General features: G+C 39.7%; 1 protein-coding gene across 7 annotated transcripts in view; it reads left to right on the top strand.

Annotated features, from left to right (window-relative positions):
- The first annotated feature begins 2,395 nt into the window (after positions 1 to 2,395).
- LOC130105400 (R3H domain-containing protein 1-like) overlaps positions 2,396 to 27,121 on the top strand; it is a 65,787-nt gene continuing 41,061 nt past the window's right edge. For 6 of the 7 annotated variants that reach the window (XM_056271394.1, XM_056271395.1, XM_056271393.1 and 3 more), the window contains exons 1-3: positions 19,397 to 19,518; positions 22,295 to 22,472; positions 24,299 to 24,470. In XM_056271394.1, the coding sequence (XP_056127369.1) occupies positions 24,339 to 24,470 (132 nt within the window). In that variant the 5' untranslated portion in view covers positions 19,397 to 19,518; positions 22,295 to 22,472; positions 24,299 to 24,338. Of the gene's footprint in view, positions 2,550 to 19,396; positions 19,519 to 22,294; positions 22,473 to 24,298; positions 24,471 to 27,121 lie in introns of those variants that run through there. The other variant, XM_056271390.1, reaches the window with a different exon arrangement.

The raw sequence follows: 27,121 nt of genomic DNA, 5'->3' as shown, positions 1-27,121 counted from the left end.
ACACACACACACACACAATATTCAGCACAGATCAATAGATATTTCAAGCTCTGTTTGAGCGCGCGTGTGTGTGTGTGTGTGTCACTACTTTGGAGGGTATTTACATAATTTTATTCCTGTACTCCCCCATAACCTGAGTGTGAGCCAGTATCCATTTGTTAAAAGCGGCTGCCCACACACACACTGCACTGGATGGGCTGCGATCGTCACCGGCCTCCCACACAGCGTTATATAAAACTAACAGCGTCTCTTCGCAGGAGAATGAACGTCAGCAAGTGACTTCTCAAAGGTATCAACCAATTTAGAGAGAAGGCCGGGAAGCAGAGGCTGCCCTCGCCCAGCTTTCTTCTACCGTTCTTCTCGGGATCGTTTGGAAGTGCTCTGTGCCGGGTTGGTGGTCGGCTTCGGACCATGTTAAACTGTCAAAAGCAAATGGATTTGGTGCAACTCGACAGGGGAAAAGGCTCGGAAAGCGTTTCCACAGATCAAGGCTATCTGGTGCAGTTAGGGTTAGAGCGGCGGATCTGAAGATACACCTGTAAAAATAAACTGATTTAGTGCTCAAACAGACACTCTTAAAGGGATAGTTCACCCCAAAAATGAAAATTATCCCATAATTTACTCCTTCAAGCCATCATAGGTTTATATGACTTTCTTCTTTCAGCCAAACACAATCAGAGTTATATTAAAAATAGTGCGTTACGATACCCTCACGATTCGATACATATCACGATACTGAGCTCACGATACCATATTATTGCGATACTCCAATGTTGATTAAAATGCTAATTTTGGTTTTACAATATGGGCATAAATGAATAGGCTTGGACTTGGTGCTGGAAACCCAAAGCACAGAGACACCAGAATAAAAATACTCATGATTCTGAAGCTGAAAATACTGAATTATTTTAGACGAATTTGATTTCACTCTGACTAGATGTATTTAAAATTATGTAAGCCACTTTTTACAGGTAACATCAGACATTTGGTATTATCTGGACACACAAATATTCCCCCATTGCATTATTATACATTATATTCAACATTATATATAGAAGTTTAATGTAGTACTGACACGCTTTATAACGGGAGTGAATAGAGCCTGAGTTTCTCCATACGGTAACCCTGGAGTAATCCATATGGCTCCAGGGGGTTAATAAAGACCGCTTTTTAAAAAGAAAAATATCCATATGTATAACTATAATCACTGGCTTCCAGTAACGGACGCTCTTCCGCCTGAACTAGACTTGTATACGACCGTTACTGGAAGCCAGTGATTATAGTTATAAATATGGATATTTTTAATAATAAAGGTTCCAAAAGTGGGTTTTCACAGCGATGCATTAAAAAAAAACATATTTGGTTCCACAAAGAACCTTTCGGTGTTTTCTTAGTGTGAAGAACAAGTAAAAATCTGAAGAACTTTTTTTTTTTACTCTAAAAAATGTAAAAGGTTCTTCATGGAACCACTGATGCCAGTAGTTAGCATATATGTGACGTATTAGGTAAGTTAACAAATAAATGCTGAAATATTTTCCCAGTTTGAATGCAGAATACTTTAATTTTCCTGTAGCTCAAACAGTAGATCATGGCACTAGCAACACCAGGCTCATGGGTTTGATTTCCAGGGAAAGCAAGAACTGTAAATGTAAATACATACGTTGAATGCAATGCACTTTGAACAAAGCGTCAGCCAAATGCATAAATGTAAATGTAACATTTTATAACATAATAAAAAAGGTGAGTTTAGAGTTTTAGCATTTGAGTTTATTGTTACAAGCAAAAGTAGCACTCAAACTACATTAATATTCATTTGGGGGGAGGGGGTTAAAAAGACACTTAATGTTATTGATCTAACTGCATTAACACTGTCAGATGAGAACTTGAACTAAATTGAGCTGAATAATGACACTATTGTCTTCCGTGGAGCTGTTTATAACGTTTAATAACTGATTAACTTTACACAATTATTGAACTGAACTGAACTGAATCAACACTGAACTGAATGAGCTGTATAATGACACTATTGCTTTTAGAGCTGCTTTACAGCATAATTTACAGCTCATATTTAACTACATATAGGCCTATGCATTATTGATTCTGTTATTTTCCTGAAGCTGGTTTTAAACAATCTGTATCATATAAAGAGGTAGCTATAGAAATAACTGTGACTTGACAAATGAGGAACACAACAAGCATGGTGTGGTTATCTACCTCCAATTACCCACATACATCACGGGAAAAAATCACAAAAATTAGCATAAACATGCCAACACCCACTCATTCTCCACTCATGTGCGTCCTTTCTACAGCTCCTGCTGATATTTATAGAGCCCTTGCGTTTACGCCCGCCTCTCATGTCAACACTGTGAAGTGATTGGCTCTCGATCGGAAATAGACTGCTCTGATTGGACCAAACGAGGTGTCCGTCAACGTGTTCCACGCCGATCTCCTCAGCGGTCGCTCCTTTATTTTCCACAATAAATGACAACAAACACTTCCAACATATTAGCATTACCGTCCACAAACGACACGCTTTAACGGAACCGGTAAGAATATGTTTAGACTTGTTTTTGGTGTAAGTTTATAATATGGACAACGACTGTATGAGCGGCTGATTATTAGCAAGTCTGCTAACGTTGTATCGGCATTAGCTGGTTAGTTAAGACAGCTCGTTTTAACAAATAATCTGACTGTACTAATCCTTTATATCGTGCGAATAGCTCGGGTTAGTTCATGTTGTGATTTTACTGCTACTGTAAATAAGTGCGCCATGTGTTTCATTGAAACCGGTGTCTGACTGAACTCAACAGGCCTGTGATTTTAAGTGATTGACATGTCACACGAATACGTTCACTTTTCATATTTACTGATCTGGATTAATAGATTTTGTTTTGAAATTACATTTTGGCTTCTTAAATGTCAAAGTGCTGTCAAATACACATCTTATTATTGACTGTCTATTAGCAGCACAGCTAACATGCTAACTGTTGTCAATGAGAGATTCAGTCAGAGTGAATGACAGATATTATTATTAGCAATGCAGTATTTGACTAGATAAGGTTAAATATGGTTTCTGTTTAGTCACAGTTGTTTATTTTGCATCTGATTAGCCTTGTAATATGGAAGCCCATTTCCTCCACATAAGAAAAATAGCTTTGGTTTAAAATAATTAGGCTACATATGAAGTCATATTTTTTATGAGATGATTGAGAAGAGATTTATCAAACAGCTAATAAGTGACACGAATTGTTGATAGTGACTGTCTTGTGGTCAACGTCCCTCAAAAGCCTGATGGATCATAATTCATACTCCCATTTAATTTTTTTGAAACAATTATGTATAGATCATCAAGTATACCGAAGTTGCTTCAATCAGTGTGTGTTTAACTTTAAATATTACTAACAATACAAAAGTTATTCTTCTGGTAACTTTATAAAATCAGTACATATTTTTTTGTGAACCATGGCCTGAAGGTGATTTTTTTCTTTTTCTTTTTTTCTTTCTTTTTTTTCAATGATACTAAAAGGCCTTTTACTTGGAAATAAGACTTACTTGGAATCAGAATACAAAAGGCATTTAGTAGATTGTGTCCAACAGGTTTTTCAGCAGTTGATCATGTTGATATAGAAGCCTTAGAAATGAATGGATCCAATATAATACAGTATATATTGCATTAAGACTTTTATATCCAATTTCTTCTGAATTTTTTTATTGGTTATGTCACAGTTTGTACCATTTTCCAGTGTTTGGCAACTGTTCAACATAAGATTTTGTAATGAGTGGATGAGTTGAAACTAGGTGTGTTAAAGGGTTAGTTCACCCAAAAATGAAAACTCTGTCAGTAATTACTCGCCCTCATGTTGTTCCCCGTAAGACTTTCGTTCATCTTCGGAACACAAATTAAGATATCTTTTATGAAATCTGAGAGCTGTCTCACTCCTCCATACACTGTAAAAAATATTTTAGCAATTTAGTTATTTCAACTTATTTTTTTGTGTAGAGATAACTAGATTGTCCAGACAACAAGACATTTTAAGTTTTCTTGTCCTCAACTTATCGAAATAAGTTAGCTAAACTAAAAAAAAACCATGCAAAAAGATAACACAAAATAATGAGTTAAGTTTTTTTACAGTGTAGGCTTCTAAGGGAGCGAAACTTGCCAGCCCATAAGTTATGAAAGACATCGTTAAAATAGTCCGAGTGACTACAGTGGCTCAACCTTAAGTTTATCAAGCGACGAGAATACTTTCTGTGCGCAAAAAAACAAACAAAAAATAACGACTTTATTCAATTATTCATTTCCTTCTCTGTTTGCCTCGAGATTTCACGTAGTGTAACAGCGCAAAGCTTCTAGGTTGTACGTAACGTCACAGCATCACACACATGACCAGCGTCGGCCAATCGTGAGCCTATGTGTGAGGAACAACCCAGAAGCGCTGCGCTGTTACACTACGTGAAATCTCACGGCCCACAGAGAAGGAAATGAATAGTTGAATTAAGTCGCACAAAAAGTATTCTCGTCGCTTGATAAACTTAAGATAGATAACCTTACTATTTTAACGATGTCTTTAATAACTTTTCTGGGCCGGCAAGTTTCAATCCCTTAAGAAGCCTATGGAGGAGTGATCCAGCTCTCAGATTTAATACAAAATATCTTAATTTGTGTTTCGAAGATGAACGAAATTCTTACGGGGAACAACATGAAGGTGAGTAATTACTGACAGAATTATCATTTTTAGGTGAACTAACCCTTTAAATAAGGGATCCATCATAAGGCTGTAGCTGTCAAGTGCACTTAGTAGTGACGTAATGGACACAGGACACACATCGACTTAAAGCCGATTTGCAAATCTGCCTTTAAACACAGGGTGATGTTTAAAACAAGTGAGGGTGGCATATGTGGCGTTTTAGTTGGAAATATAATTACCATTTGGCAAAGAGAGGAGAAAAACGAGTTTTCAGTCTAGAGCCATGTGCATGATATTGCTGCAGTCTTATCACATTATAAGTGCTCTTATCAGCAGTATTGTTCTGCGGTGTTCCTCCATGGCCTGTATCTGTCAGCGGCTGATATTAATAGTGTGCTGGTGATATATGAGCTCTGCTGAAGAGAACTGAACAACACATGTACTGTAGGTGCACATCACCCCACGGGACCAACTCACCCGAGAGCCGTCGGCCCCGTGAGCCGCCTTCATGAACCGTTCAGAAACATCCAGAGCCAGAACTGTTTTAATCAGTAGGTTAGGATCGTCACATACAGAAAACCTCACTGGGATTTGAGGATACGTCCACACTAGCGTTTTTTCCAAAGTTTCTCATCCAAACCTAAACACGCTGAGGCTGTGTCTGATATCGCCATTCACTATTCCCTACATTAGTCCACTAATATAGTTCACTTGAAGGAGTGAATGTAAACAAGTGAGTGCATTCGGACACTAAGTCCACCGGAAGGGCTGCCGATATAATATAAGGGTGGGCGATCTATCATCTTATAACAAACAATCACGAGCCGAATCACGATCTTTTGAGATACTATTGAGAATATCCAGACTGGAACAAGCCTATGGACTTAATCTATTTGCACATTTTAAAACACAGCAGTATTAAATTGTAAAAAATATTCAGTTGTCACAATAGTCATTAAACCTTGAGTTAAACTTTCAATCATTTTATCCCTTAAAACTCACCTTTGATCACCAAAATGACATATTTAAAAGTTTTTTCCTTGGAAAAAACATTCGTCGACGATCACACGTTGATCTGATTGGTTACAAGGTCGTTTGTGACGTCAGAAACACCAGCGATTTCAAACCGTGTTTTTGAGACTGTCTTTGGTTCACTGCAGTTTTAAGCAGAAAATACTCAGCAATGCTGTCGACTTATGAATTTACACATGGTTTGTCTTAAAAGCATATTAAAAACACCACATACACACATAAACAGCTGGATTTTCACCACAGGAGGACTTTAAAACACTGCATAGTCTTCACTGTATGAATTAAATAATAATATACATTGATCCTTCTTATTAAAACTACTAAAGTTATTCAGTCAAGAGCAGTGAGTGGAAGCCAAAATCAAAACCGAAAACTAAAACTTGATTAATCGCAGAGCCTTACTACTATTAAATTGTTTTTCAAATGCATCACCACGCATAAAAGAAACATGATAGAGACACAAGATATAATTTGGCCAGTCATACTAGTTGAATCTATTTATACAGTCAATCTCCAAGCTCTTCCCCGTTTTAGATGTGTTTTGTCAGTCCTCTCTCTCATTTGTAGCTTTGGAAAGTCTGATTTATTCTATTGAATCTCTTTGTTCGGAAGGTTCTTAATTAACAGATTCACCTATTCCCAAATATTCTAGCAGTATTCTATAGTTTAATTTTATTTAAAAGCTAGCATATAGTTCAAGTAGATACTAGGGATGTCATCAGTGATCCGTACATAGTTGGAAAGTTTATCCATTCGTAGAGTGATAGTTTATCAATCGCACGTGTTTCTAACTCTTTCCAAACGAAACATTCAAGCAATTTTAATCCATTCAAGCGCAAGAAGAGGCAAAAAATAACTCGGTTTGGAAATCACATGCTGTTTTTTTGTGCGCACACACTCAAAGCAAGTCCTCTTTCACGCCACCTCGCGCTTGAATGGACACATACACACACAATTATTTAAAAATACCCATCTCGACAATTATTCTCATAAACCCAGACGGTTGTGTCTCAAGTAAACGTAAACAGCTGAGAAAGAATATGTCGATATATATTGGATCCTATAAATACCTGCTGCCATTATAATGTTCATCAAACAGCAAAACACACTTTAACAAAGTTTTCATTTATACAGTGAACACTATGCAGTGTTATTTTATACCTAATTATTACATTTCTGTACCTGAAAGCTATTGTCAGTTAGACCTTACTTTATTTATAACTTTTGTTGTATTTATCTATTCTTGTATTTTGTGTATTGTTATTTAATTACTGACTGTTCACTTCAATAATGTAATTGCTTAAAGGATTAGTTCACTTTAAAAAAAACTTTTGCTGATAATTTACTCCCCCCCATGTCATCCAAGTTGTCCATGTCTTTCTTTCTTCAGTCGAAAAGAAATTAAGGTTTTTGATGAAAACATTCCAGGATTTTTCTCCATATAATGCACTTTGCTGGGCACCAAACGGTTCAAGGTCCAAAAGACAGTTTCAGTGCAAACTGCAAACTGTTCAAAGGGCTTTAAACGATTCCAGACGATGAATAAGGGTCTTATCAAGCGAAACGATCGCTCATTTAAAAAAGAAATAACAAAGTTTAAGTTTTATAAGCTCAAATGCTCGCCTTGCTTTGTTCTGTGTGACTCTCCTGTTCGAACTCGTTCATCAAAATGAACGAATCTTTTTCCGAGTCAATTCGTTCATTTCGTTCGTTAAATGCATAGACAGTATAAGAAGTGGACAGAGCCATCTCATTGGAACATTTTTAGCGATTTTTGAGCACTTCCGTTCCTGACGCGCAGACTCAAACCGACTCAAACTAAGCTTGATGACGTGAGCAACCTGTCTGACAGACGTTAATCTTCTAGTAGCTGTGCGTGAAAATTGCCAACGTTAATCTTGCAGAGACGGGGAACTTGAGCAAAGAGTTCTTTGGCGTGAGTGAGCAGGAGGAAGTATTCCGTTGCTTTTATGGACTCATTATCTATGGGCTTCTCCCTTGACGGGACGTCCCCCCGATTGCCTGCGAGCTTCTCCTCCTGTCTGTACGGTCATTTCTGTACAGCGCGACAGAGAGTCGAGTGGTTATGACGCAATCGTTAGCCTATTTTTACTAAATCTGTTTCTACGGGGCCATAATGTAACATAGAAGGTAATGGAGCCCTTTATACATTGTCGTGTTTCTTTAGAAATAAATAATGGACAAATGGAGTCTTTAAACGCCTCAGATGTAAAGTTATTCGCTGTCAAAGTGACGCCAAAATGAATGGGAGTCAATGGAAATGCTAACGCAAGTGAAGTTCTGCTACAACATGGCGGCACCCGGCCGGCTTCAACTTCCGGTCGATGGATTACCCCCTTGGTTAAATGAACCAAATGACTCGAAAAAAGATTTGTTCATTTTGATGAACGAGTTCGAACAGGAGAGTCACGAACGTGCATCACAGAACAGAGCAAGGCGAGCATTTGACATTATTAAACTTAAACTTTGTTATTTATTTTTGAAATGACCGATCGTTTCGCTTGATAAGACCCTTATTCATCGTCTGGAATCGTTTAAAGCCATTTGAACAGTTTGCACTGAAACTGTCTTTTGGACCTTGAACCGTTTGGTGCCCAGCAAAGTGCATTATATGGAGAAAAATCCTGGAATGTTTTCATCAAAAACCTTAATTTCTTTTCGACTGAAGAAAGAAAGACATGGACATCTTGGATGACATGGGGGTGAGTAAATTATCAGCAAAAGTTTTTTTAAAAGTGAACTAATCCTTTAATCTAAGACAATCATCAGATTACTCGATTATTGATAGTTTTAGCCTTAGTTTAAACCTTAAAGGGATACTCCACTGGTCATTTTTTTTGGAGAAATGCTAATGGTCTTGTCCACTTCAATGATGTATGCTAAGCTATGCTAAAAGTGTTACCGCCAGAACCGGAGATCGGCTGAACGGATTCAAAAACGGTAAAACTCAACAGTTTAACTCTGGGGGAGTTGTAAAATGAGCCTATTTCCAAAAAAAGTGGAGTATCCCTTTAACTGAGCAGTTTAATTTGTGAAGATCCTGTTGTAACGTCTTTAAGACACACAAGTTGCACTAAATCGTAAACGGTTGCTAATGTACTGTAATGTCTATCCCTCCCCCAGTGTGACACTACATTGGTTTTAACTTCATCCATGATATATCAGACAAGCTCTGCAGTTTTGTGTAGAATCGGTTGAACGTTTAGCATGTTATTCAGTTGATTTCAGACCGTATACAGCGGCTTTGAACCCGTCCGCCCCTGATTTACAGTGTGGTGTTGCGTTAAGAGCAGTTGTGCAGTTGGAGACATTAAGCCGCGCTCTTGAGTAATGGCCTGACCCGAATCGAGCGCAGGTTCGTGAATGGCAACTCGCAGCTTTCTTACAAAGCGCAATAGACGCAGTCTCCATTAGAGCGTTGATGTGCCTGTCGCTGCATCTCTCTTGACTGTATCATCATGTGTCGCGTCCCGCCAGTGTTGCGCGTAAAAGCTCTCAACGCTCGCTCTTTCAACCTTTTAGCATTTTACTCTCACTTTTTGTGCCCCTCTCTTCTGGCCTTTCGCTATGGAAATGTCCCTGACAGATTTCTCGTGTTAAAGGAACTGGATCCTTGCTTTTTCTGCATCTTTTCCTCCATCACCCATTAGAGACATTCATTTCCCGTCTCTATATATGAAGCGTCTGACACTAGGCATTTGTTGAGCTCTTCCTTTGACGCAGCGGGTGGCCGTTTCCATCCACCTCTGTGCAGGTTTAACACCATTACCGGCTCAGCCATCAGTCTTTCTTGTCTTTTGAATGCTCGGGGTATCTAGAGCCATCCATCAATGCAGCGGGTCATCGAGTCAATTAAGTTTCCACAACATTACAGTTTTGCCTGTGCACTTTGCAGAGAAAAGTGTCTTGTGCGGTTCACCGGCTCAGTTCTCCAACAAAGTTGGAGGTCTGTAATATTCAGATGCTCATAAACGAAAAACCTTCTGTTTTGAGATTTGTGAAATTGGCACGGCTCTGAGCGACGGCACGCTCTAACGGAGTAACCGCAGTTCGGATGTGCTTGGCGTTCCCACGAGCGGGAAGCGAATCCCGTGTAATTGTCCAGGTTCCCTCAGATCCAGGTAGAGGTCGACATGTAGCGCACGGTTGACCTAATTAGAGTGTGTGCTGGCAGAACGCTGGATCCCGTCCCATGGTGCAACGGTGCCCTTCATCGTCATGTGTTGGTGTGGATTGTGATTTTTGAGTTGATTTTCTTTCTTTTAATTGCTGCAGGCATCTCTCAAGTAATTGAAGTGACATTTCTTTCTCTCTTAGGGTCTCTTTCTGCAGCTATTTGCATTTCAAGTCATGATGTACGTCCTGTAAGATTTTCCTGCTTTATTTTGTGTTGAGTTTTTCTTGTAAAGGTCAATCATGTTGGGAATATTGAATATTGAGAATTGTATGGTCAACCATTTTAAGATGGAATGAATGACCCATGTGCTTTTGTCTATTTCTATATATTATTTTTACCCCCTTTAGATCATGATGGGACACTTTCAAGAGGAGCTGCACAATTAATCATTAAAAGATCGCAATCTTGATTTAAAAACACGCATGTGATCTTATTTCTAAATGACAATGATTCGTCTCTGTCTATTAAACCTTTGACAAGTACGATCACAGCGAACATTCAGTATGCGTTCTGAGCCAGAGAGAACATTGTCATGTATAGATATGAAACAGCTTCACAAAGTCTTTTCAAACACACACACAGTATCATCATTTCTGTTACAATAATTAAAATGATCTCAGAAGTACTGGATAAAAGTTTATAGTAGTTCAGATATAAACACAAATGTCTACAGTATTGATCAAAATGGAGTAAATCACCATTTGAAAGTAACTTGGATGCTTCAAAAAAAGATTATTTCAATTGCATAGGTGATGATAAAAATGTATTTGAGATTGAATCCTTCATTCAAGAGATTCATGCAAAAATGCTGATTCATACTGTAATGAAGCCTTTATTAGGGATGCACGATATATCGGCCACCATATTGATATCGGCCGATATATGTTCATATTTAATGTTATCATTATTGACTGATATATTAAAGCTGATAAATTATGGATTATTTCCTTCAGCTGAAACACTTCTGATGCACACTGTTCGAAGTGCTTGAAATATGATTGGAATCACTTTAAAAAAAAAAGTGCAACATGCGCATATGGCTACAATAAAATATAATGAACATTATAATTGTGTGCTTGGGAAGTGGCTTTTAATAATAGGACTTGTTTTTGTAATCATGCTCTCAAAAAATTATATAAAAATTCGGATTTAGATTTATCGGCCAACATATCGGTTATCGGCTTTCAAATATAAAGAATTATCGGTTATCGGTATCGGCCAAAATTTTCATATCGGTGCATGCCTAGTCTTTATGAATCATTTATTCAAATCAAATTTTTAAAAATAAATAAATAATTTAATATTTAAAAATAGACTGCAGCAGTGAACATTTTGTCTAAACTTCTAGTAAATTGCATGTTTTTATTTTTTTATTTGTCTATTTAGAATTGTGATCTTTTATAGGGGTCATGAACTGGCTTTTTAAATTGTTTTATATTGTTGTCTGAGGTCAACTTTTGACGTTCGCTTGGTTTTTACATTCAAAAACATCAAAATGATTAAGTAATAGGCTATTTTCTACCCTAGTTTTGAGCCTAGCTCAAAAACGCTCGGTTTTTATGGGCGTCTCGCATTGAAGACTTGGAAGTAAACGCCCACTGCTGTGAGTGGATAACAGTTTTGCATATTATAATGAGTTTCGTGTAATGCGCGAATCGGTGGGCGGGGCTTAACCGTCCGTGTTGAAGTAGGCGTTGATCTTCTTCTGCGGGGGTGGTGTTTTATCCTCTTTGTCGTCATAGTTCCCCACTTTGAAAAACGAGTCGTTTGCGGAGCCTGGTGTCAATAAAAGCTTTTATTGGACTAACAAGGACGTTTTCAGTTCTGAAACTTACAGGATATTCTTATAATTTGATGACCTCTTAGATGTCAAAAGCTCAAGGAAAATTTGATTTCTCAGTTCATCACCCCTTTAAACAACAACAAAAAGTGATTTTCAATTTATACAGATTGAATCGTGCCGCTCTACTAGGAAGTGTATTATAAAAACAGCTGAGAGTGTGAGAGACGAGCGTCCATGGAGCAAGAGTCGAACTTCATGAATGATTCTGTTGAGTTTCTCCAGGCGTAACGTTAGATTGACACATTGCAGGTGTGACAGCAGAGGTGGGTCTGTTGTGTTAGACTAGCAGGAGAGTTTCCATTCCTGGCCTTCTCACTTTCACTTTCTTTCTTTTGAGTTTTGTCAGCAATTTTTGGACTGCTGTAGTTTTACTCGATAAGAAAAGTGTCATTGTTCCCCAACAGCCAAAAGTTCATTTCAACCGTTACTAGTCTAGATGCTAATGCGTCCCGCCATCATCACCGCAGGGTAACGGCTTCTCATCACTGGTGTTCTGCATTTTCACAAGACTAAACTGAGCTTGTGTTACTGTAAAGTGTCTACGTGTATTTGTGTGCACTCACAAGAACATATCATTTGGGTTTCATTACTATTTATCTATGTCAGTAAATATTCATCTATGACATTTAATATTTTGGCTTTTGTAAAAAATAAAACGAACAGAAACCGGGTGTGCGCTTTCTGCCATCTTGCTCTCCATGTACCGCATCGTCTCACAGAAATTAACTAAAATCACTGTATTCTTGCCTAGACACACATACAATATGGAACGGAAGCTCACACGTGCATTCGTCACACGCTAGAACAAACCTCAAGACGACTGAAAGAACAAAATGAGGGGCACTAAATGACAGAATTATCAATTTTGGGTGAACTACCCCTTTAAATGGAGCTAAAAGGACTTATGAATTATTAGTACCTGCAAGCATAATGAAATTAGCCAAATTATTTAATAAACAGAGTAGAATTTTGTGAACGAAGGTTGTTCCAGTTCTGCAGGTTATACAGCGTTCTGGAAATTTGTTTCGCGTACCAACCCCGAAGTGATGAAATAAAATTTTGTATCGATTTATAGGCAAGACAAGTAGTTTGTTTAGGCATGGTTTGTAGGGAATTACAAACCTGCGCACATATATTCAAATGCACATAACTATAGAATAAATCCTTAATGCGCATGTGAACGCCGTCAGCGTTTATCACAGGTTCAGTTTAAAGTCTGTTTAGAGAGAACGGCGTCGCCTTAGCGGCCGCTAATTTATTAACAAATTATCATTTCGACAGAAGTGAATCAATCAAAACTAACTCTAGCTGGAAAATATCATTATTCAAGAACCGCTATAAAACCGAACCAATCTCTGTTACCTTAAGGTAACAGAGATCTAGGCAAGAATACAGTGTCTAGGCAAGAATACAGTGATTTTAGTTCATTTCTGTGACACGATGCGGTACATTGAGAGCAAGATGGCAGAAAGCGCACACCCTGATCATTTCCTTTTTTACAAAAGCCAAAATATTAAATGTCACCGACGAAATGTCACTGACAGATAGCCTAAATAGTTAGTTAGAAAGCCAAATGATATGTTCTTGTGAGTGTACACAAATAAAAGTAGACCCTTTACAGTTTTGAATGTTATCTGTGTGACAGAAAATGTCTTTTTTGCTGTTATCAGGAAAAAAATGATGACGCCGGTGCCTCCGGGAACACTTGGGTATGCGCTAATAATAGCGCACATTTATCCAGGTTAACATTAGAGCGAGTGGCCATGTAAAGTGGCAAATGTTAGGCTACTACTTGCATGGTTTAAATGAGAAGCCATAGTTAAGTAGATGAATGATAGGAAAACGTTTGGATTAAATTTGGTCGACTTGCACACTGAGTCCGAAATTCTTGGTTGAAATGTCAAAACCTCACGTTTTGCCAATCACGAAACAAACATGAAGCCTCCAAAACTTTCGCCTGTCATCATAAAATTCGTATCGGTTCGATTTTCTGCAATTTCGCATCCGTAGCAAGCGTTTTGAGAGGTGTTTAGACTGACAATTCAGAGCCACCGAACGAATTCAAGCGAACGCCAAAGACCAGAACTGTTCAGGATCCATTGGTTCACGGACATTGGTGGTCTTGTTTTTAATATGTGGCTCCAGTATCGCTAGCAAAGCATCAAACTGAGATCCTGAAGTTAACTTTGAATCGCTCGGGATAATCCCGCAGCTCCTCGTCCTTGATTCCTCTTTCTTTGTCTCTTTTTAAGAAGAGAGAGGACCACAAAATCATCCTCACTGCTTAAAGACTCCATTTTGTATTGTTTTGTGGAATTTCGTCAATTTTTTTTTCAAAAAAACAAATTTCGGACTCAGACTAGAAGAGGATTAAGATCCTCACACATTATTAACGTTTGGTCAACTATTAGAGGGCAGGCCTTGTTTCAAAGATGAATGGAAGTGTTTTGAATGGGTTTTAATTTTTTGAGTGAACAAACCCTTTAAAGCCCTTCCACACACACAAAAAAAAGTCCAAAGTTTGTGTCTGGACCTTTTCATGAGACCGCAGTACGTCCAACAAGTCCGATACACACATTCGCTCGCATACATGCTGTTGAGATACTGAAGAATAATGTGGTGAGAGAGTCAATCACATCAAATGAAGCAGAATTAGCCCGGATGGAGTAAGTGCCGATGGCCGCCCTCGGCTTCATGCGATCGAACGTTTCTCAGGCTGTAATTGTCGTGTGACCCGAGGACAGATGCGGGAAGGAGTAGCGATGGCAGTAAATGTGCATTAAGCCTCACATCGCCTGCCGTTTTCTGTCCCCCACCTGTCCTGCGCTACAGAAGCAGCATGTCACGGTGAAGAGGAACACTGTCGCTGCTCGCTGACACATCCTAAACCAGATCGGCATCTTTCCCCTGCTCTAATGAGGATGGAGAACAGTGTCCGCCGAGCGCTGTCACGTCCCGATGAAGGCTCTTCTCCTGCTCGGCCTCCGGGGACCTCATTAGGCTTTTCTTTTTTTTTTTTTTTTGTCTCCATGCAGGAATCACATCGTTCCTTAGGGAAAAATGTAAATAAACGCGTTTGTCACTTAGCTCCCTCCCTGTTTTGCTTTTTCCAGGAAGAGAAATTGCATTGTGAGGCTTAATTAGTAAGCACTGCCATTATGCGCTCTTTATAATGTAAATGAAGCGGCCGAGCGCTTGGAAACTGTTGTCTCGCAAGCTTTGTGCCAGGTGTTTTCTGGCTGAATGCTGGCGGTGCTTTTTTCATCCTCGCGCTAAAGAAAAAGACAACTGTACTGTGAAATCGTAGGACGAGCTATAATTATTTGACAGATGATTTTTTTCCTCCCCTCCTCTCCGATCCACAGCTTTAGCGCTGTGAGTGACGACGCTACTTTGATTTCCTTTGTTGCGGTCGAGCTCAGAAAAAAGGGATGATGATTTTCCCAATGCTGTGGCTGTCAAGCGTTTGGGATTCTCTTATTCTCTCATCTCTCCTCTTTTTTCCCGAAAACTTGAATCCCGGAAATGTAGGAGTTGGAACGGTCATGCCTGTAACGGGGCGGGCGCTTCTCCCGAGGGGTTAGCGCTTGATTAATATTGAAAATCTATAAGTCTTCCCCCCTTAGCGGCAGGTTTTATGAGAGGAAATGTGGAATGATAATCTTGCCCACCTGCTCCCGCCATCCACACCGGCAGCACGAGCGAGGGATGATGATGAGGGAGATCTGGGAAGGATTATGACTTGGAAATTGACAGTGACTGAGGACGAGGCCGCAGTCCATCCTGGGCTTGAGTTGATTTATTCTGGAGGAACTTTTGCTGTCTCTCTTTGTCCTGCAAATCTGGCCTGAATCTTGAGTTGTGTCAGCCAATCAGATTTAGCATCACCTGTCTGTCATGTTTGCAGGATTAAAATGCTGATGAGATTAAAGTTAAGATATGAACCCTTCAGTTTTTCCCATGATTCATAGGTCCACGTTTCAGCTGATATTTGGCCATTATATGAACAACAGAAGTTCCTCCTCCAGTCACTTCCAAAATCTATTGAAATCTATTTTCAAGCGATGCTTTGGTGGGAGGGAATTACATAATTATTATTTGAGTGGCTGGAATTAATTATAGTATTATAGTGTTTGTAAATTAAGTTTGTGGTGTCTTGTAATCCCATGTGGGATGGGCCAAATGTTTGGCATGACTGTTTAAACGTATTATATACAGTGATTATGTGTTGTATTTTTTTTTAATTCAAAATGTAAATGACACAAAGTTCTTGAACATGGAAAACAATAGAAGTTACACAAATTTTGGAACTAAGCCAAGTTTGATTTATTTTCCACAAAGATAAGTGTCGCCATATATATATATATATATATGAGGGCTGGGATTATACACCTAGCCTATCTCCTGATTTGAGACTATCACAATACTTGGGTGCCGATACGATATGTATCTAGATTTAAGAATTGTAATTCTACAAGTATTGCGATTCAATATTACGATGTTTTGAGATTTTGATATATCTGTTCAAGCACAAGAAGACTGGATTGAGCATTCACAAGCTGTCTGAGAAGCGGCTTTCTAGGCGCGTGCTTCACACAAAACTTCTCACAATATTGTATCGAGTTCTCACAATAGTTAGGGGAATTGATTTATTTTTCCAGCCCTAATACAACTCTGTGCTTTGAGAGGGATGTAGGACACGAGAGGATGACAGACACCGTCTCTTTGTCTAATATCTTCATGTTTCTCCCGATGTTGCAAAGCAATTGTGAAAGGTCTGAAGAGCACATTTTATCTTCCGGAGGTGCAAGATTTTTAGGTTATGTTCATTGTTGCACTGCAAAGCAAAACTAAATTAACAGCGTGTGTGAAATCTCCTGAATCGATACTATCACAATACTTGGGTGCATTTAAAAAAAAAAAAAAAAGTATTGCGATTCAATATTACTACGTGCTTTACAAATAAACTCGACGTTCCTTACCAAGTCTATCAAACACAAACTGTGTTAATTTGACGTGCAAGTATAGGAATCTGTCCTACAGCGTTTCTTTTTCGACTTTACCACAGTAAAGGAAACATATTTTATTGTATTGTCCTGGACTTAATACAAGCAGAATGCTCTTTTATGAAGTTACTTCACTTAAGGACATATTTAATAAGATTATGCCTGAAACCTGGTTTGGGATTTTTTTTTTTTATCAATCTTTTATAATATGACTTGCTGTTTTTATTGTATTTATATAATATTTGTATTTTTGCCATGAAAATAGCTTTGAATGCTGACATGGCATTAAATGAAAGAGTGTGAATCTGAACCACAGTAAAGGACAGAAAGAAACGTTTATAAATAGGTGAAGATTTGTGAAAAGAAACGAGAGATGGCATGTGAATAACTCTGGATGCTCTCTGACTGTGTGCAGGTGTTGCGGCGGTGAAGCGGTTGCAGGTGCGTTGAGTGTGTGTTTCCCATTATCCTCTCTGTTGCTGTGAATCGCACCAGCACATGGTGACGTTCCTCCTCTCTAACTGCCCGATCTCGTTGGCTAATGTGTTGAGAAACGTCCCGTTTAGTGACACGAGCCCTCGTCAGTCTTCAAGTCACCGGCGCTCACGTGTTAAAGCGAAGATGGAGCGACCAACTCGCCATGCTGTGATGTTGGCTCAGGGTTTTTCTGGAAGGTCACGCCACAGTTGTTGGCAGTTTCTCCACCCGTGTGCCCTGATGTGTTGACGCTTCTCGCCCACACACACACACATCCCTCGCACCTCCGCCTGTCAATCTGACTTCACCACCTGAACACGGGTAATAAACTTGCGCGGCAGCTCAATGACACGCGTGTCAATTTGGGTCGTGTTTTCAGCACCTCATTGTTCCTTTGAGCAATTACAGATACACACCTCAGAACCAAAGATGGAGCGTGTGTGTGTGTGTGTGTGCGCTTTCAGGAGAAATCATCAAATATTAACATGTCTCAGACGATTTTAAATGCGAGACTCACGGCTATTTGCTCACGTTTGTCAATAAAACAGTGCACAAATACAGCTTGCGTAATGTTTCTCATCATCTTCTCATTATTAGGATATTATGTGCTGCCGCGTTATTACTTGTCGCATTGTTTTTTCTGAGGTCTAATGTAACAGCATTCAGTGAACGCACGCTTTTCCAGCTCTGTGGCGCTTCATTGAAAACAGATATTAGTGCGTCCATGTTACGCTGCAGCTGCTGTAATTGTCTGAGAGACACGAGGTGTCCGTTCCTCTGTCTCCGTGCGGGAGCAAATCTTCATCTCCTCTCGTTGAGTAATAGTTCACACACACACAATTGAAATAAATTGATTATGGGGTGAAGATTCCTGCGTGCAGTTTATCAACGGTGCAATTATTTCAGTGCAGTGGAAGTGTAAAGATGTGAGCCCATCTAAATGACAATTTTGGTTTAATTATATGTAAATTACAGTGAGCTTTCTTCAGATGGTGTTGTTGGACCATTTTTTTTTAGTGGCGTACTGGCGTTATTACCTTTTTTTTTTGTTGTCATGTGCATTAGTTATTTATAAGTCTAAAATCAAATTAACACCAAACGCTCTGTTAGAAATAACGTTAAAATCTGTTAAAATAACGCTCTGCTATTTTAACAGCTGTCTGCTGCCACTGTTTTGTTGTTTGTGGATTTTTAAAAATCAATTAATATTCATTGATCAATATTTTTTTGACTGCACTGACACTATCAGATGAGAACTGAATTGAGTTGAATAATGAATGGCACTTGTCTTAATCCGATTGGTTTCATAATTGACGAATTTGCAACATTGAACTGAATTGAATCAACATCGACCTGAATTCATCCGAATAATGACACTATTGTCCGTTTAGAGCCGCAGAATTTGAATAAGTCTCATATTTGATGAAGTTTGCATCATCGATTCTGTTATTTTTCTGTTTATCACAGTGAAGCTGCTTTGAAACAATCTGTATTGTGTAAAGCGCTGTAGAATTAAAGCAGACTTGACTTGTTTTGGGCTTGTTGGGAGTGTTTTAGAGCATTTTATCTAAAAACGGCATATGAAATATTTGCTGGCTTTGAAAGGATCTGTATTGTATAAAGCGCTACGGAAATAAAGGCGACTTGGGTTGTTGGGAGTGTTTTAGAGCGTTTAATCTAAAACCGGCTCACACTCATTTGTGCATTTGAAATATTTGCTGGCGTTTGTGGGCCATTTGATTGAATAGTGCTAATCTTAATGACTGTCCGTATGCAAACGGCAATTGAAAAGCACCCTATAATTATTGATTTAACCCTCTTGAAATAGATCTGGCGTGTGACCCGGCCTCTGTAGACCACCAGCCCTCCCAACAACGCGCACGGGGGGTATTTCTGGGGTTGGGGGTGAAGGTAAACCACCCACGTCTCCCCCCTGACACCTCGGGCTCGGCTGTTTGGCTAATGAAGAGCTCAATTTAGCCAGTGACGTGCCGCGAGCGCAGTCGCGCGCTCTGACTGGCTGAGCGCTAATGACATCACGTTGGCCAGCCGTTGATTTGCCGCTGTCTCTGAGGCTTCGGGCGAGAGTCTCAGCCATGGGCTTCGAGATTTAGACGCATGCAGAGAAGCTCTCGCTGAAGACTGAGACACAGAGAGGAGGAGGAAGAGGAGGAGGCGCTGCTTTAGGGAGCGCAGAAGCACATGCAGTCTCTGGTAATATGGAAACTAACCCTCTGATCGATGGAAATAATGACAGCGAACATGTGTCAGGTGAGTGTTCGATGCGGACGCACAGGTAATCCGTGAAGATTTAGTTGTTAGAAACTTCGCTCAAGGCAGGAAAACAATGCAAACTGTTTGTTTCAGGGTGAATTTCAGGTTTGCTTTGGATAAAAAGCGTGTGCTAAATGCATAAATGTGACTGTAAATGAATATGGTGCTGCTTTATTTGTCGTTCATGCCGTACCGAGGTGAATGTGCTGCTGGGATCTCGACATCTGTGAAACGTCTCTTCCGATCTCAGTTCATTGTGATGGAGACGTTCTCCAGTTTTCCAGTGTTATAAAAGCGTGTGCTAAATGCATAAATGTGACTGTAAATGAATGTGTTGCTGCTCTAGTTGTTGCTCGAGGTGAATGTGATGCTGGGATCTTCCGATCTCAGTTCATTGTGATGGAGATGTTCTCCAGTCCGGTGTTGTAGTGGATAAAAGCGTGTGCTAAATGCATAAATGCATATGCTCTAGTCGTGGGGCTCATGCCGTTTCCCTTCATTCAGGAGGTGAATGTGCTTTTGTGAAACGTCTCGTCCAAACTCCTTCATTGCGATGGAGACGTTCTCCGGTCCGGTGTTGTATTGCTGAGCTGGTGAGGACATTCATGTGCTGGGACGGGTTATTAATGTATGAGCGCTAACGGTTGCTGTGAAGTGCACTTGATCAGTGTGTGATGACTGGTTGTATTTCAGTATGAAGTTTGGCGTTTGTGTGTGTTTTACCTGTACTGTCCTCTCTGTGTGTGTGTGTGTGTGGAGATGGGCTTTGTTCAGTGTGTTTCATGTGGTCGTGTAATCGAGCAGGATGAGGCGTTTGATCACACAAGCGTCTTATGAACGGCATCCGAGTGTCAGATTTATAAATGCATTTAATTTAATTCTGTTAAATCTAAACTTGACTTGAAAATTCAGTTTTTCTCAATCAACATAGTGACGCTATTGTCTTTTCAGAGCTGCTTTAAAGCTGAATTTGTCTCATATTTGATGAAGTTTGCATCATTGATTCTGTTATTATCCCTGTACTGTATAAAGCGCTGTAGAAATGAAGCATTTTTTATTTATTCAAATTAGAATTCGAAACTTGCTGTCTCGGTTAATATCACCAGACTCGCTCTTCTTAATTTTGTCCCAATTTATTTAATAATAAACTGTTTTGTACTGTATTTTTAGGCAGCTGTCAATCATCTGAGGATAATTGACTGAAAACAACGACTTGCGGAGCAGATGGGGCTCGTATTAATAAGTACGCCGTGGTTATGAATGTATGAAGGAAAAGCTCTATAACAAAAAGCTATATTTTATTATATGCAATCGTTAATTAACCTGATGATGCGTCTGCGAAATGCATAAATGTATATGAATGATTACAATGCTGGGTTTAAATAGTGAATTTACTGTTCGTTTTTACGACAGCCTTTTATATTTTTAGAATAGATTTTTATTTTTTTACACACAGTCCTCAGTTTTTCAGTTTCTGAGACGTGGCTTATATTGGCAGGCGTCTGTGTTGAACAAACTGGCGATCCCAACAGCGGCGCTCGTCTCATTCCACAAACGGCACGCAGAACAAACAGCTTATTTGTCTAAGCTGACAAAATCAATACATGTGCAGCGCTCGTCTGACAGCAACACCTATGTCTCATTTGGATGTGATGTTTCAGGAGTTCAGATTGATAGTGCCATCGAACTGTGTATTTCTCTTTTTCCCAATCCTCCTGTCAGCAGTTCCCGGCGCGCTCGACCGTGAGACGTCTCATTCAAACATCGTTTCTGTCTGCTACACACGGGCCTATTAGCGGCGAATGTGGACTCCATCCTCAGACGCTCGGCAAAACACTGATTTATGGAAATCCAGTCATGTTTTCAAGCCTCCATCAGAGTTTGTAAACTGTTGTGTATTTTACATTCAGTGTGACCAATTCTGTGTCCTTGTTTTAAAGGTGTGTGTCCGTGCAAACGTATGGTGTCGCCAGATCCTGGCACGCGTGCGTCCCTTTCCTCCTCTTTGTCCCCTGCCGAGTCTCCATCTTTGCTGGCGTCCGGTTCGGATAAGAGAACAAGCTGTTTCTCTCTGCATTACGGCCCAAATGCTGTTCGAGTGCTGCGTTTAGAAGGGAATATGAGAGGTTGCAGAATTCATTTTGAAGGATGTTTGCGAGTGTAGCGCGCCGTCACTCCCACATGCGGCGAACAGACGCAGTGATTTGACAGCTACCTGTGTGTGTGGGTGTGTGTGCGCAATGACAACACACACACCCTGAGGCTTCAGATCTCATGAATATCAATCAGCCGCGGCCATCAGCCTCTTAAATAATGCAGAAGCGGCGCCTCGCTCGCATTTGGCTGATAAATGCGTTGCGTTGTCAGCGCTCTGCCCCGGCGAGTGTTTGTTTCCTGCACCCTCTTTCATCCCTGGCCTTGTTTTCATGTCGTTTTACTAAAGGTCAAAGTGCATCGCAGGGAAATATTCAATAATGCTCTGCATTAGAACTCATTCAAAAACCACAAAACAGGGTAACTGGCTGCTTCGGCTCAAGTTTGCAAGCGATTAAAGCGTTTTTAATTCTTGCATTCATGTTCTGACCCGTCATTTGCAGGCTTATTTAGTAAGATTATGCCTAAAAAGTTAGTCATGTTAATAAAAAAAATGAAAAGTATAATGTTTTATTGTATTTATATGATATTTGTATTTTTGTAATTGAATTTTTGCCATGAAAATAGCCTTAGATGCTGACATGGCATTAAATAAAACTCTATCTCTCTGTGTTTGCAGGTTCTTGAAGGACATGAGAGGCTTGTTGGCGGCCGGCGCTGTTGTGATCTGGCTGTGGTGCTGGTGAAGAGGACATGGGCCGCCGCTTCAACTCATGCCACAACACGCTCAACAGCGCCACTGAAACGGACCAGGGTTCGGTCTTCACGCCAGGGCGACGTCAACAGGCCGCCATCGGGTAACGGCGCCGCTCGCGACGCTGAAAAACTCTCGTTTAGTCAAGTTTTTAGTATAAGGAGAAGATCCACCAACATGTTCTTTATCCCTGAAGGATGTTTTATTATGTTGCGCTGGGTGTAACCCAGTGAGAAACCTTTTTATATTGAGGTAACTCTTCAAAACTTCAGCAAAAATGTATTTTAAAAACATGATATTTTTTTACTATAAATAAGAGACGGGTGTTTTTTGTTGTTTTTTAACGCCCAAGCAATGCTAACAAAATGTAATTCAGTTTTTTTTTCTGCATAAGATCAGTTTCATAACTTCAATCAAACACTAATATTTTTGAGCTGGTCCTTGTGCGTCAATGGACAGAAAATAATACTGAAAACTAACAGCATGACAGATGTGAAAAATGAATCCTTAATGCACCTTTGAATTTTGCATATGTATGATACTAAAAATTCATTAGTAAGTACTAAAAATACTATAGTAATGGATTATAGAAAATTTCACTGGAGCACAGTGTTGCTTTTAGGCAACACACTTAAGCAATTCCTCAAAATCATACAAATAATTCATACTTAATGAAATTTTAAATCTAATGATGTTTTCTTACCCGATTCTTTTTTTTTCTTTCAATGGGTAAAAAAAAGAAAAGAAGCTTTTCCGTGGGCAAAAATGTGTGTTTTAAAACACCAGGATATAGTGTGACGAAGAGAGAGAGCTTTCTGCTAGTCTATAAAAAGTTTTTTTTATTTATTTAATAGGCATTTTATTAGTCATTTTGATTCAGACGCCATCCCCGTCGCTCTTTAGGTAGATGTTTTTGCGTGCAGTTCGATGCTAACGCCGGCTGCATTCACAGGGTTCGCCACCATCTGGATGAGGTGTCGTCTCGGTGGGGATTTGGACCGCCGCGCGTGTTAGAAATCTCACTCTGTGCTAACGTGTTAATGAAAGTCTGAGACTGGTGTAATTCTCATTAACTCGTTTTGCCCTTCAGATTCTTGTGCAAGACATTCGGCTCATAATTGCTAGAGGTTAATTGGTTTGGGTAACAGCACTCACGCACACCGTCTCCCTAGAGAACTCAACTACGTCATTGAAGACGTCATGCATTCAAAAAAATATAAATTCATGCTTTTTATGCTCATATTGACTGATTTGCAGCAAATACCTGCGGTTTGTAGTTAAATCATGAAAAGCACAAACGCTTGAGATTTATATGTGCTTAATATGGGTGTAATAATATATCGTGACACAATATATCGCAATACAAAAATGCAGCAATATGTATTGTGTATAGTTCACCCAAAATTAAAATGTCAGTGCATGAAAAAATTCAAGATTACAGAGTTTTAGTGTCAGTACTACATTAAACTACTATATATAATGTTGAATATGATGTATAATAATGCAATGGGGAATATCTGTGGGTCCTGATAATGCCAAATGTCTGATGTTACCAGTAAAATTGGCCTTCATTATTTAAAATATATCTATTCGTGAAACAATGCAAGCATATTCGTCTAAAATAATTCTGTTTTCAGCGTCAGAATCATGAATATTGTTATTCTGGTGTCTCTATTGTCCTGTGCTTTGGGTTTCCAACACCAAGCCTATTCATTTACACCCCTAATGTAAAACCATATTTAGCATTTTAATCAAACCTTTTATCATATGTCGTGGAGTATCTCAATAATATCGTATCGTGAGTTCAATATGAGGGTATCGTAATGATAAAGCAACCGAATCAGCCACTGATGATATTAGAGGTAGTTTCTTTTATTATTATTTATTTTTTGTAGAAATGCATTAAAATAATTCAAGCGTGTGTTTTAGGTTCCAGGCTCTTGGTAGACGCTCCAAGTAGCCGTGTCTGATGAGGATGTCTGATACTGTCAGTGAGACTATGAGAGCTCTGGACGAAAACACCTCGACCGCAGCCGACGCCGACACGTCACAGAACCAACGCCGCCATGAAGACTGCAGCGACGACAGGACCGAGACGCAGGTAATGTGTGGCAGGACAAAAGCGGCTCGCTTTCCTTCAGAGCCGCTCATTTCAGTTGAAGTTCCCAGCGTAAAGAACAAAAATGTAATTGGAGAGAAACGGATGAATTTTGGTAACACTTTACAATAAGGTTCATTAGTACACATTAGTTAACATGAACTAATAATGAACTGCACGTATACAGCATTTATTAATTTCAACTAGGGCTGTCAGTTAAACGCGTTATTAACGGCGTTAACGCAAACCCATTTTAACTGCGTTAATTTTTTTACCGCGCGATTAACAGTCTTTTTGGCCTAGCAAACTTTGTAGTTTTTTTCACATGCTTTTGCAACAGGACGCGGCGATGCGCTATGAAACCTATTCATGTCAATGGCTTGCGCCGCGCGAGGACGTTTTGTTGCTTCGTCGACCAAAGCGCAAGCGGATCTAACGTTAGCTAGACCGGAAACAAAACAACAGGCACGCCACACACACTCGTTTGGGCTTGCGAGCCGGCCAAATAGTAGGTTAACGTTACGTTTTGAGTGGGTGACGAGCGCGAGACGCCGAAATGGAGGCCAATAAGATTCTGAATGGAAAGTTTACTTTTAAAAAGTTGCCAAATGGGTCCATTGACGACACCAAAGTGATCTGTGTGTTTTGTCGTTGTGAACTGAGCTATCATCATCATCGCAGCACGTCCAGTCTGAAACACCACTTGATGATGGCCAAGCACACACACACACACACACACAGCTGATGCGAATCGTCAGTCGTCAGTATTTCTTTCACCCTTTTATAGATGGACAGTGTTACATTGTGTGAGAGATTATTTGCTCCAAGTGAGAATGCTAGTGTGAAATTGAACACAGTATATGCTAATGTTGTTTTCAATAAAAAACATTTGCACAAAGCAAGCCGATCCACTTTTCCATGTTGATAAGAGCATTAAAATGAGAAAAAAGAATGGGACAAAAAGAAATCAAGAGACATTTAGAATAGATAAAAATGTGCGATTAATTGCGATTAAATATTTTCATCGTTTGACAGCACTAATACGCATCGGACTCAGTGTGCAAGGTCTCTATGCATGACGAATTTTTGTGTGACGAATACGAAAAAACGCACATGAAAAATTCTGAATGTGCGATTAATCGCGAGTTAACTATGACATTAATGCGATTAATCGCGATTAAATATTTTAATCGTTTGACAGCACTAATTTCAACATTTACTAAAATCTTGTTAACATTAGTTAATGCACTGTGAACTAACAATGAACGGCTGTATTTTTATAACTAACGTTAACAAAGATTAACAAATACAGTTACAAATGTATTGCTCATGGTTAGTTAACACATTAACTAATGAACCTTATTGCAAAGTGTTACCGAACACTCAAATGAGATGAAGACTAATAATAGTACAATAATATTATTATTATTTTGCACGCAGCTGGTTATGTAATGCTCTGCAGTGATTGGATTTAAATAAACGTAAATATTTATGGAAAAATAGCACATTCATATGTGGTTTTGAATCGATGGTTAGCCCCCTACAGGCCGTTTGCTGTAATGACCGGCACACCGTACATTGTTCTTCGCACATATTGATCATTATAGTTAGTTCTGTGCTGCAGAACCGGATTGTCCCTTTGTTTGTACGGAGAGCAAGGGTCAGCAAAACAAACGACCGACGCGATTGTTCTGTTTAGCCACAGAAGCCCTCAGGAGTCGAGCGATCAATCGCCGGGTAATTGTGTTATGAGAAGCGGCAGACATGGACAGACTCTCAGCCGTCTTCAGATGGTGAAGGTTACAGCACTGCCGACACTTTCCTTTTTCTTTTCGTTTAATTCCCTTTGTCATCTTTGAAAAGCGCTAGTGAAAGGAAAGCGGATGACCGAGTCAACAGCCGTGAACGTGCCGCATGTTGCCCGAAGGGACTCAGCGAGGGTCTTTATGGCCATCTGGCTCTTCTCTTGCAGATCTTGGCAGCTCCGGCACACAATGCAGCTCTACCTGTGTGTTTTACCGAGAGCGCAGACGGCCACGTTACACAGATTCTTCCAGCATCAGTTGTCAGAGAGGCTCTGTGTGGCCTTATGCCAGATTCAGCCTCTCAGGGAATACATTATGTTCAATAGCCAATTAAAGCTGAATAACCATCCGTCATTATTCAGTAAAGACACCCTGTGCTTATTAACTATCGGCCACTTCTCTCCGTCGAGGCGGAGAGAACAACCGAGACAAAAGACATGTGAACAAATTATGTACTCACTGTGTGTGTGTGTGTGTGTAATATATATATATATATATATATATATATATATATATTACACACACACACACACACACATATATATGTATGTAAATGTATATATATATATGTACACTCACCGGCCACTTTATTAGGTACCCCATGCTAGTAACGGGTTGGACCCCCTTTTGCCTTCAGAACTGCCTCAATTCTTCGTGGCATAGATTCAACAAGGTGCTGGAAGCATTCCTCAGGGAGTTTGGTCCATATTGACATGATGGCATCACACAGTTGCCGCAGATTTGTCGGCTGCACATCCATGATGCGAAGCTCCCGTTCCACCACATCCCAAAGATGCTCTATTGGGTTGAGATCTGGTGACTGTGGAGGCCATTTTAGTACAGTGGACT

The sequence above is a fragment of the Rhinichthys klamathensis genome, unplaced genomic scaffold (assembly GCF_029890125.1).
Source record: "Rhinichthys klamathensis goyatoka isolate OS25496 unplaced genomic scaffold, OSU_Roscu_1.1 h1tg000318l_1, whole genome shotgun sequence".
NCBI lineage: Eukaryota > Metazoa > Chordata > Actinopteri > Cypriniformes > Leuciscidae > Rhinichthys > Rhinichthys klamathensis.
This window is presented reverse-complemented; position numbering and strand designations above follow the sequence as displayed.